This window comes from Glycine soja, chromosome 20 (genome assembly GCF_004193775.1).
Source record: "Glycine soja cultivar W05 chromosome 20, ASM419377v2, whole genome shotgun sequence".
NCBI classification, from domain to species: Eukaryota; Viridiplantae; Streptophyta; class Magnoliopsida; order Fabales; family Fabaceae; genus Glycine; species Glycine soja.
The window spans coordinates 50639593-50652607 of NC_041021.1; the positions used below are offsets into that span (position 1 = coordinate 50639593).

The 13015-nt window shown below is 28.2% G+C and overlaps 2 protein-coding genes across 2 annotated transcripts; both read left to right on the forward strand.

Moving 5' to 3' along the window:
* Window positions 1–1100: 1100 nt before the first annotated feature.
* LOC114403916 (glycinol 4-dimethylallyltransferase-like) lies at window positions 1101–8656 on the forward strand. The gene is made up of 13 exons (XM_028367146.1): window positions 1101–1235; window positions 1387–1437; window positions 4002–4279; window positions 4434–4517; window positions 4599–4673; window positions 5064–5147; window positions 5248–5337; window positions 5711–5812; window positions 6299–6394; window positions 6497–6568; window positions 6654–6749; window positions 7781–7885; window positions 8301–8656. The coding sequence occupies exons 1-13, from the start codon at window positions 1184–1186 to the stop codon at window positions 8340–8342; spliced, it is 1227 nt and encodes a 408-aa protein (XP_028222947.1). The 5' UTR covers window positions 1101–1183; the 3' UTR covers window positions 8343–8656.
* On the forward strand, window positions 8388–12441 carry LOC114403917 (glycinol 4-dimethylallyltransferase-like). The gene is given in 7 exon segments (XM_028367147.1): window positions 8388–8402; window positions 10721–10816; window positions 10916–10987; window positions 11075–11157; window positions 11159–11171; window positions 11561–11665; window positions 12069–12441. Coding segments are annotated over 7 exon segments (414 nt in total). The 5' UTR covers window positions 8388–8399; the 3' UTR covers window positions 12111–12441.
* The last annotated feature ends 574 nt before the right edge of the window (window positions 12442–13015 follow it).

The following is a 13015-nucleotide window of genomic DNA, read 5'->3' on the forward strand; positions in this document are numbered from 1 at the left end:
TAAGTTTCAAGCATTTCTTCTTCTTTTTATTAAAATGCCCAATCAAACGAGGGTAACAGACACCTCTAGCATTGGCAGAAACAAAAGGAACTAAATGCAGAGGGAATGTCATGATACAAATTTAAACCAAAATTAGCATCATGGCCCATCGTAGCCAAATGATTCTCACAAGAATTAGCTTATCTATGAGCATGTCTGACATTTGTATCCCAACCCTGATAACTCAGGAGTTTGAGAGTATCATTCACCAGGGGAAGAAGGAGATGGGAATTGGGATACCTTCTTTTAATGATCTGAACAACAGTCAAATTGTCCATCTAAAAGATACTTGATCTAAACTCCTATGATTAGGGATGTTGAATTCAAATCACACTCAACTGAACTATTATTTGAACTGTAAATATAATTCTCTCGAATCTAACTGAACTGTTAAATAATTCAGGTGAACCGAATTTGACATTCTTTATAATATTAAAAAACATAATTTTTTTTTAATATTACCAGCTTGTGATATGGCATATATATATATATATATATATAATTATTGCAACTTTATAATCTTTTACTAGTATCAAGGGTAAAAATTGATATAAACTTGTTCAATGTTTTCAACAGTGTTTGGTGTCAATGTTTTAGGGTGTGGGAGATACTATTCTTGCTTCAGTTCTCTGGTACCAAACCAAATCTATAGATTTGAGCTGAAAAGCTTCTGGTGGATCCTTCTATATGTTAATCTAGCTGGCCATTTTAAGACCTCATCCCAGAGACACATTAGAATTTGTTTTTTATTCCTTTTACACATAAAAGTTTAATTTGACTTCCTTCACATAAGTTACAGCCAAGCTTCAAAGTTGGTTCTATTCCCCGGATGCAGCACATTTATTTTGTCTGTTTTTGGTGCTAGTGCATTTTACTTTTCCGAGAATTCCAAAAAAGTAACTATTGATATATACTTTGATACTCCCTTGAAAGAAGAATAGTTGGTATGTGTGTGGTGATTCAAACCAAATAATATTATAATGTGGAGAATAAGGTGACTTTGGTGGCCCTTTATTTCAACGTGATGGTCATATTTATCCGTCTTAAGCACCGTAAGTAACCAGACTTCTAAGACACGAGGATTGACTTGTCCTTCCTCTCATCCTCTCTATAAAGAAAGTGTGCTTAGTTTGGTTCAGTTTCCATGGATTCGGGGTCTGTTATATCTTCTACTAGTGCCTGCTCAATCACAACTGGTACCTATATATCTGCTTTGCATCACCCATTACTTTCTTTTTTGATTTCATATCCGTTTTTGGTGTATAGCTAGCTTTGGGCATTTGGTCAATTTTCCATTGCAAAAATTATTTGCTGACTAATAATGCGAGGAACCATTGGTAATTGTAGGTGGGAATCTCTGGCGGAGAAAACATTCCACAAATAATATTTACTATGCAAGTATGTCTTACATATCCGCCTATTCCTTTAATAATTAACCTTTATTATCATTTAGTAGTCAATTAATATTTGATAACATGAACTTCATGTGCGATGGAATGCAGAATATAAATTATTATATATAGTCTCAAAGAGCTTTGTGTTGTTAGTCAGTTTCCATGGATTCGGTGCTTATTAATTATATATCTTATCCTAATGCTTGTTCATTCACAAGCTTCCGCATCACCCGCTACTTCATTTTTTTCCTTTATCATCCTTTTTTGGTGTATAGCTAGCTTTCGGTATTTGAACAATTTTTCAATATAAAATTATTCCCTAAAATGAACACTGCATGAACATGTTCCAACGTTGCAACTCCACCTTTAACGTACGCATATATTTTAATACTTTGAAAATAAAATTAAGGTGTCAGTTCATCTCTTATGTTAGTGCACAGTGATATTGTGTCCATAAAAGACTGCTTATCATTATAGAATATTTCTATTTTACATCGCTTCTTGTTTTATTTATTGGTGTAAGTACTTTTCTTATTTCAATGCGTTTTTGTATGTGTGGGTATTATTGCTTACACTATGAATACATGTACGCGCGTTTGCATTTGAGTAAAGAAAAAATTGTGTGCGTGTTTATTTTTTTGCTTTTGTACTTAAAATAAAAAAAATAAAATTCTAGCTATATAGAAATTTTTCTTTTTCAATTAAAATCAAGATTTTATATTTATTTAAAGGTAAAATAAAATTGAAATCATTAGAAAATGGTTGGTTAGATGTAACATCTTGACTCTTAAAATATTCTTAAGACACGTATCGTGACGGTCTCATGACTCTGTTTTTTATTTTTTATCTTTGCTCTTTTAATAAAATTTGGTTTGCTGGCAGATGAATGGTAGATCCCATGGTGCCAATGTAGTTCGGATGATTGGATTCTATTATGATGTTTGGCAGGCCATTGCATTAAAAAAAAAACTCTTTTAAATAAATATTCCACAAATTATAAGCTCTAATTAAAATCAAATTTAATAATAAAGCAAATCATTGATGATAACAAAATATTTATTAGAGGAAGAATTAATTAGATTGACATCTTTTTAATCATTGATATTTTGGGGAACTAAGTCGTGATGGTTTCATGTTTTAGAACTTCTCTCTAAAATGGCAATGTTAAACTCAAATTAGATTGGTACAAAAATAAAGATGTTAAATCAAATTTAAATTATTATAATGAATTGGCTTTAATAAAATAATAATAATAATAATAATATAAAAAAACAAATCACAAATATTTTTACAAAAGAATTATGTAATTTTGATATTCTATTACACCTGCAGATATATAAAAATAGGAGCCTATCCTTATTGAGCTAAAAAGATAAAAAAAAAATTATCAACTTTCTTTTTTTATAATAATAAAGAGACTTCAATATATTTTTGGCCTTTAATAAATGATCGAATCCTATTTTTGGTTCATATCTAAAAAAATTGTTTTAATCCCTAATAAAATAAAAACATTTTTTGCATTCATTGATTATAAAAAATTTAAAACCGCAGAAATTATATTTTAAATTCCAAAATGTAGTGTGATGACTTTTGAATGCCAGAAATCATCTTTCAATTTTTTATGAATAAGTCATCACTGAAAAATATTTTGTTTTAAGTATAGGAGAAATCTTAATGGTAAGGTTTAGAAACAAAAATTTTGTTGTATTAGAGATCAACAAGAAAAAAATTAATAGGGATCAAAAACAAAAATTAATTGTTTATCAAAAAGACTAAAAACATATTTAAGTTTAATAATAATAATGAAATTTAGTTTACGTCAAAGATAAATGCATAAATAAACAAATCTTTCTCTTAATAATTTTTTTTCCAGGTGAAATCAATATTTTAAAAGTTATAAATAATTTGCCTAATTAATTATAAGTATTCATCTTAAGATGTACATTGTACACATAAATGATTCTAGAACCTATTTTTGATTTCATAGGTCATTTGTATAGATTTTTCATTGTTTTTCCAATGATAAATATTAGTAGCAAGTCATCTGTTTTTAACATTTTTTTTGTCATCCTTGTAACCCCGATTATAATATATATATGGAACGTCATACATTAATAATATATTTTCCTATGTATAAATGACTATTCAACTTGACTTTGATTTTGAAAACTAATTTTTCAAATTAATGATTTTTTAATATTTTCTCTAATAAAATAAAATTAAGAATGGTTAGTAATACACTCTTTTGACACTCTTTTTTATTATTTTCAAATTTCTTGAAGATTATAAAAAATTGAGAGTTTTACATTTTTTTTAAGGACTCTTTTATGATTTTATAATTTCTCATATATTTCAACCAATAATAGTAGGAGTGTGTTTGTGAGTAGTGTGTTGCTAGTAATCCTCAGTAGATTTTGGTAGTGAATTTTCTTATTTAGTTTCCAAATTGATTATTTTTTTTCTCTATTCATCATTTCATCATGATCTTTTGTTGCAATATTTTTTTAATAAGAATCTTCTTTTTGTGTGCATGGCCACTAATACTACATCCAACATTTGGTGGTGTAGGTTCTTGTGCGTCAAAAGCTTCGAAATACAAAAAGAAAACTCAAATAGAATGTAATATTTTGAGGTCACAACAGTCAAGTTTGAACCATCATTACAAGCGCATCGAAGGAGGGGCAACATATCAAGATTGCGATAAAAAATACGTTGTGAAAGCAATCCCTGAACCAACTTTTGATTCTGAACCTTGTGCTTCCAATCCCGAAAACGTTGTGGACTCTGCAAAAAAAATCTTAGATGTTTTCTACCATTTTTGCTATCCATACTCAATGATTGCCATAGTAAGTTCAAGCTTTAATAATATTACTCTCATAAATTATCATCAAATGTTATGGTAAATATTTAATTCAGATCATTTGTATTAAAAACTTTTGGATAATAATAATATCTTTAATGTTTTAACTGGTTCATCTTTATTTGTCTTAATTTGGACAGATATTATGTGCAATTTCTTCGTCTCTACTTGCGGTGGAGAAACCATCAGATATATCTTCATCATTTCTTATTGGTGTGTTACAGGTAACACTCTAAATATATGTTATTCCTCTTTAAAAAGCCATTTTAACTTCATTAATATTTTGAGTTTTTAAAATGTTTCAGGCTTTAGTACCTCATTTGTTTGTCGCAGTTTTTGCTAACGTTGTGAATCAAGTGTTCGACTATGAAATAGACAAGGTATGGAACTTAATTATAATTAGAAATAAATAATATCTGGATCAATAATAGATTACTTTTTTAGGTCTTTTATTTAGGCTTGTGTACTATTCCGTTAAAAAATATATATGCTATTGACATAATTGTTTGTTAGTTTATCGACAATCGGATGTTTTATAAAGACTAGGTGTATACGAGAGCATTTGTTCACACGTAACGATTTAAGCAGTTTTTAAGTTTATATGATTTTGACTACCACTTTCCTTTCTATAATTTGGCTGTCAAGCTAGCCTAGCCTTTGATATGGTGGAAAAAACATACAACGTACCTTTATAGCTTACAAACTTTAAGTGGAAAAGTATCATATGCTTTGCCTTGTTACTAATCTATGTTACACATGTTTTATTGCAGATAAACAAACCATATCTTCCGTTGGCATCTGGACAATTATCATTTACAACTGCTGTCTTCATTGCTGCATCACTTTTAATTATGGTGCAATATATAGATTCAATCATTTCTACAATGATATTTGTTAACATGAGTTTCATTCATAGACTTGGAGGCTTATTATTCTATTTAATTACTTTTACAGAGCTTTTGGCTTAGCTTGGTTATAGGTTCTTGGCCGTTGATTTGGAATGTTGTATTGACCTCGTCAGTATGGAATGTTTATTCAATCAATGTGAGTTCTTTTCAATTGCATACAAACTTCTTTTTTCCCTCGAAATGTTGAAAACATAAGTATGAACATGTTTGGATAAACTTATACACCTGCATGAGAAAAAATAAAATAAGTTTATCCGTAAGGTAAAATTAGCTTATGAAGTAAACTATTTCTTTTTTCTTCTTTTTTTCTCCAATAAGTTGTGAAATTTCAAATTCCTTACATAAATTTTGCCTAAGCAAATACATTCACTCATCAAAACTCATTATTCAAATATATACTAAACTAATAGAGATGAAAATACATTAACATTTTGAAACAAACACACTAATAAAGACTCGTCTTGAAAAATTTTGTTTTGCAATGATAGCAATGTTTTGAAACTTTTCAGGTGCCCCTGTTAAGATGGAAGAGACACCCGCTGCTTGCGACAATATGCACAATTTCTGTTTGGGCATTTATATTGCCAATAACATTTTTCCTTCACATGCAGGTTCTGTTTTATAGCCAATTATGCTTTTATAGACCAGTTCGATCTACACGAGCATGCATTAGCTTATATGCACGTAATAATAATAACAAATCTTTTTCCCAAGATTTTAGGGTTGGTTTCGTTATCAATTATTTGAATTCACCAATTAGAATTAATCATGAGATGTGAATGAGAAAGTTGAAAAAAAGCCAAATATGAAGAGAGACAAATGAGCTCTACTTTAATTACTCTAGTCTGATATGTACATTTATATTGAAAGTTAACTATACCAACTAAGGCTTTTTCCCTTGAATAATTGAAAGCCTATATGTAAGTCAAGCGCTATCACCTAAGACCGTCTTCTATATTATTAACATATTTTTGCCATATAGTCCTAGGAGTTCTATATTCCCTTATAATCTTCCACGTGCTATTAAGTAAAATAAGAAAAATTAAAGGAAGCCCAATATTTTTTTTATTACTAATTCATGTGTAACAAATGTCCAGACTTTTGTGCTGAAGAGGCCAATTGTCTTTCCAAGATCATTGATTTTCTATGTTGTATTCATGATCTTCTACTCTCTGGGTATGGCATTGTCCAAGGTAAAGGCCTTTAGTTACTCGAAACATATGTTTCTTTCCTACATTAAGCTTTTTGGTTCAATAAGTGTACCTAATGTAAAACCTTAATTTGGATTTATATAGGATATATCTGACGTTAAAGGAGATAAAGCATACGGCATCGATACTTTCGCGATACGTTTGGGTCAAAAATGGGTATGTTTTTCAAATCCAACATCTCAACATAATCGGTTGTGCCCTCTTACATATCCCTTACTTTTTCTTAACTAATCTTTGACAGGTATTTTGGATTTGCATTATCCTTTTTGAAATGGCTTTTGGAGTTGCCCTCTTGGCAGGAGCAACATCTTCTTACCTTTGGATTAAAATTGTCACGGTAATATACTTATTACAAATTTAGGTTGCAATTATAGGTGTGTTGTATTATTCTTCTACTCAAGAAGTTATTGTTTTGAACGACAGAGTGTGACTTTTTAATTAATAAGAAATTGTTATAATATATCGGTAGTAACTTAAGTAATTAACCTAGAGTGACTTAATTAAATTATCTCTTAGGATTGATTTTCTTACTATCTTATATATCATGAACTATTTTTTAGGGAGTGCTAGTAACATAATATCTAACACATTTTTTCATTGATTATAATTTATTAAAAATTATAAAATTAAAAGAGATGATAATTAAATGAAGAGTGAGACTTACTAAAATGTGTGATTTTAAACCTCTAATAAAGTATGTGTTTGAGAATATGTTATTAATATTTTTTATTTTTTTAATTAAATTTGGATTATGGTCTATTACTAATAATATAATATAAATTACTATTTTATCTTTTGATACATCTAATCCACATCACTATTAATATAGTTTTTATTATTTTATTCTATTTTTCCTCCCATTTCTAAAAGAATCTTTAGTCTAGTTAGTCTAATTGGAAAAATTACCATCTAATTAACAAGTAAGATTGTATTACTAACAAGAAAACAGAAGAAAAATCCAAAAGAAAATGTTCTCAACTAAGGTCCCAAGTTACAAGCTGGAAAATTAATAGAAAATACACATAATTACCTCTACGTAAATATAGATCAAGTTTACTAGAGTGCAGCAGACTCCATTTTATTTAATATCACCAGCTTGTGATATGGCAAATATATTATATATCTACACCTAAATGAAGAAATATTTTCTAGGAGAAAGTTGTCTCTATATTAGTGCAACTTTATAAACTTGTTAGTAATATCAAAGGTGAAAATTGATCTTTAAATTAAGGAAAAATTATTTAAGGAGCTAGAACACTTTTTCTTTTAGAGAACTTGGTCTATTATTTTACATATTGATATAAATGAATATAAACTTGTTTAAGCTTTCCACCAGTGTTTGAAATTTATTCGATGCCAACATTTTAGGGTCTGGGACATGCTATTCTTGCTTCAATTCTCTTGTACCAAGCCAAATCTATATACTTGAGCAACAAAGTTTCCACTAGATCGTTTTATATGTTGATCTGGAAGGTAATTCTCTTCAAGACTATTTACCATTTAAGGAGCTCAATATAAAAATCATTTTGTAAAAGAAATAGTTATCCGATCACTTTTTCCCTGTTTTGAGAAATAGGGTTGTTTGATTTTTATTGACTTCCAATTTTAGATTGAAATACAAAATATAGGGATAAATTAGATAAATTAAAGTTATTTTTTGTGAACATGAATTTTTATGACTATGACGATGCATTTAATCATATATTGATCTAATTCCATCATTTAGTGATAAATTCAACACATTTTGAAACACAGAACATATCAGGATATGAATTATTTTGGTAGTTTATTTGTATATTTATTTTCAATTTGTTTCCACTAAATTTGTTGTCTTTGTGCATACAAAGTGAAATATAATCATGTATTGATGTCTTGTTTCTTTTTGCAGTTGTTGTACGCAGCATACTTTCTCATGGCTTTAATTAGATAAGGATGTTGAGGAAGGTTAAAGCAATGTTCATAGCACATTTGGCAGAATAAAAAGAATATGGTATGCATCTAAATTTATTAAAACAATAAAAACTGTAGAGATGTGTGTACCCTGGATAGTAATTTGCGAACCATTAAACTCTTTTTTTAATTGTGTGAAGACTTTAATTATATATATTCTCGTGAAGACTGACTTCTATATCATCAAATATTTGTAAGTGCATGGAAGTCAATCTGATTTGAGGGATGCTTCTAGTTCATATGTGAAGGAAGAAAGAATAGAGGAAGTTCACTTCTGTGTTCAAGTGAAAGAAATAGAGATTGATAAATCCCTCCATCTGATCCCTATATATCCTTTATGCCGATCTCAGCCAACAGGACCGAAAAAGAAAAAAAAAAGGAATACGGCAAAAATTAATGGTCTTTATATTAATATATATGAATTGAAATCCCATTTCGTATATTAACCCAAAATTTTCTTATCAAGATTCTTTTAAATTATATATATCTTTCAAGAAACATACCATGAAATAATTTTAAAAGATTAGTGTTTTACTTATTTCTCGAAGACCTTCTCTTCTTTTTTTTTTAACAGCAATGAGACATGTCATTTCATAAAGCACAAGTTGTGCAAATTACAAGTATAACAACCAAAGTTATATCTCCAATAAATCAAAATCATAGTCTGCAACATACCAAATTACTTCACTATAATCCACCAAAAGGACAAACAGTGAAGTACATAACACTGGTAAATATGAGATTGAATCGTATCCTTTACCATCAAGGTTGGATCACATTGAATACGATACAAATCTTAACCCACTAGAACCACCACCAAATAAAACAACATTATTAAATATCACATATTTAACAGACAATCTCCTGGACTAACTTGCCACTGCTGTAACGACACAGGATTCTTTTTTATATACAGACACTTCTCGAAGACCTTCTGTAAAGGTCTAAGCGTTTCCTACAATCACGCCAAGAGTTTCTTCAAGAATTCTAATATCCTCTTGCTAACATTATCAAATTTGGAGAATTTTGTGCTATTCAGCACTCTCTCTTTCTTTAAAGGATTCAGCACGCTTCTTTTTATACTAATTATCCAGCAACACTAAAAGTAAACTTTATTAGGTTTTAATCTCCTATTTTGCGTGATCTATCTTCTTCCTTCATCTATTTTATGTTTGAAAAACTCCGTATTCCTATAAATATGTTGTACATTTTTTTGAGGAGAATAAATATGTTGTACATGATTGAAGATGATATTTACATTTGAATTTAATTAAATTTGTGGGGTTACGCCTACGACCTTTTCGATTTTTTCAAATCAAAGAATCTGAATCTTGAATTCTTGCTTGTCTTAGCCAAGTTTTCCTTTTTTCAATAAATTTTTATTCTAACAATTTTTCATTTTAAACTTCATAACAACTTAATTAATCTTTTTATTAACTTAATAATTAATTATATAACTTAATAATTCTTATTTTATAACAACAAATAATTATATCTAGATTTTAGGATGTTACGCATTTGAGCATTTTTTAAACAAATATAATTTTACTCTTTCTAAAACGATAAAGTTTTGGTTTTAGTCTTAATATATAAAACTTCTTTCGTTTTTACTCTAAAAATATATTAAAACATTGTTTACTTGTTCTTTTTTTTCTTCTTTTTTTTTACATCAACTGTCAAACTTCGTCATAACGTTGTGCCATAGAGTAGAGCGAAAAAACAATTCATTAATGGAATCCAGGTTTAAACTTTGAAGTCAAGTTCAACTATTGCATTTATATTATTATATCACTACAAAAAAAAATACTTATGTCTAGAAACACTTTTACCTACAAACTTGATTTAGTGTAGGTAAAATCTAAAAAAAAAATTTACAGATTTTTAATGTATGTAAAATTTTTGCAATATTTTGGTAGACATGATTGGCAACGTGTAAAACCAAGAAGATTTTTACTTATAGACATCTGGTGTAGGTAAAACACTAAATTTAATTTGTTTGATCTAAGTAAACTCCAAATTCAAAATATTTGTACCTACATATATATGCTTAGTGTGTAGGTAAAATGCTTGTAATGTTATGAATTTATCGAGACCTAACTTCTTATGTTAAACCTGAATCAACCATAGAAAAGCAAAGCCTGTAACTAACTAATTATCAATATATAAGTTGCAAATAGTTATATATGTAAGTCACGAGATATCACCTAAGACCGTATTCTATATTAGTATTATATTTTTGCCATATAGTTTTTGGAGTTCTATGCTCTCTTATAACCTTCCATGTGTTATTAATTAAAGTAGGAAATATGAAAGGAAGCCTAATATTTTTTTATTGATCCTTCGGGTAACAATGTCCAGACTTTTTTGTTGAAGAGATCAATTGTCTTTCCAAGATCACTTATTTTTGCTGTTGTAATCATTAACTTTTTCTCTGTGGGTATGGCATTGGTAAAGGTAAAGGCTTCTTGTTTCTCAAAACAAGTTTCTTTCCATCATCAAGCTTTCAGTTCAATATTTGTACCTAATGTAAAACCTTTTATTCAATTTATATAGGATATATCTGACGTTGAAAGAGATAAAATATATGGCATTGATACTTTTTCAATACGTTTAGGTCAAAAACGGGTATGTTTTTCAAATATCCAACATCTTGGAAAAGTTGGTTGTACCCTTTTATATATCCCTTGGTTGTTCTTAACAAATCTTTGTCAGGTATTTTGGATTTGTGTTTTCCTTTTTGAAATGGGTTTTGGAGTTGCCCTCTTGACAGGAGCATCATCTTCCTAATACCTCTATTAAAATTATCATGGTAATTATTATGCTTATTACATGTATAGGTTGCAATTATAGGTGTTGTGTCATTCTTTCACTTAAGAAATTATTTATTTTGAACAATGGGGTGTGATTTTAATTAACTAGCAAGTATTTGCATATGTAACAAATGTCTTATAGTATATTGGTTGTGTCTGGTTGTAACTTGAGTAATTTGAAAGTGACTTAATTAGATTAAATGAGAAAACATTTCCCTACGAGTTGTCTCTATTAATTGCAAAAATTATTGCAACTTTATAATCTTGTTAGTAATGGCAAAGGTAAAAATTGATCTTTAAAGGATACATTCTTCAAGTGAATATAAACTTGTTTATTTAACCTTTCTAGCAATTAATGTATGAAATTTATTCGATGCTGATGTTTTAGGGTCTGGGCCATGTTGTTCTTGATTCAATTCTCTGGTACCAAGCCAAATCTATAGATTTAAGCAGCAAAGCTTCCACTAGATCCTTCTATATGTTGATCTGGAAGGTAAACCTTTTAAAGGCTATTAAAAAAATACAGATTATTATTTAAAAAAATAGTTGTTCGATCGATTACTTTTTCTCTATTTTGAGAAACAAGGTTGTTTGATTTCTATTAACTTTGAATTTTAAATTGAAGTTAAAAACATAGGGATAAATTAGCTAAATTAAAGTTATTTTTTGTGAACACGAATTTCTGTGACTAAACTAATGCATCTAATCATATATCATTCTTATTTCATGTTCTAGTGGAAAATTCAACATTATTTGAAGCCTAAAACATTTCGAGATGTGATTTATTGTAATTTATCTTTATAATTTATTTTAAAATTGTTTGCACTAAATTCATTGTCTTTGTTCATACAAAGTGGGACATAATGACATATCAATGTCTTTTTTTTTTTTTGCAGTTGTTGTACGCAGCGTACTTCCTCGTGGCTTTGATTAGATAAGGATGTTTTGAAAGGTTAAAACAATATTCATACCACATACGACAGAATTTAAGAGACATGTCTTGCATCTAAAATTTATTAATACAATAAAGACTATAAAAATGTATTCCCTGAATATTAATTTTTGTGTCATTAAGATCTTTCTTTAATTGTGAGAATACTTTATATGTGTTCACATGAAGACAGACTTCGATTCTACTATCAAATATTCATCAGTTGAAGAAGAGAGACTTGCTATATTATAATTTTTTAGGAAAAGAATAGTACTTTCCAACGAGAAAAAAAGAGAATAGTGACAGTAAAAGTGTTTCTTTGTGTTGCAAATTAAAGTGTCATTTTATAAATAAAAAAACTCTCAAGGTAAAATCATTCTTGTCAAATTACAACTACTAAGCATACTAGTATTTTATTCCTATCAAATAAGAACCACTAAACATAGTTGTATTATAGCCTGACATAATAATTAAAATCTATAATAAATAAATATTTTTAAACATATAAATTATATTTTAGATTTATAACAAATAATTTATATCGTGATATATTTTTATTTTTAATTATTAATTTTTTTTAAAATGTTGAAATTTAAGATAGAACTAAATATATAAAAAATGACAGATAAAAAGAGATGTCAAATTAAATTAAATCGTCCAATTGATAAACATACAAGGATATATCGTATGCATGTTAGAAAAATATTGAATTCGTGAATATAAGAAATAAATTATATATAGAAAGAGGAAGGTTCAAATTATACGGATATAACTTAAACAATTATTATCTCATTCAATTTTATATAAAATATAATTTTTATCGATTCAATGTTAAATTATATCTATATATTATATTATATGTGTCAATTTTTATCAAAATTGATCAATAAATAGGTAGTCAAATTATTCATA

What these genes read in the sequence shown, in the direction of transcription:
- LOC114403916 (XM_028367146.1), top strand. Translation starts at nt 1,184, where the DNA reads ATGGATTCGGGGTCTGTTATATCTTCTACTAGTGCCTGCTCAATCACA. An exon ending in TGCCTGCTCAATCACAACTG is followed by an intron (nt 1,236 to 1,386) that starts GTACCTATATAT and finishes TGGTAATTGTAG; the next exon opens with GTGGGAATCTCTGGCGGAGA. An exon ending in CTGCATCACTTTTAATTATG is followed by an intron (nt 5,148 to 5,247) that starts GTGCAATATATA and finishes TTACTTTTACAG; the next exon opens with AGCTTTTGGCTTAGCTTGGT.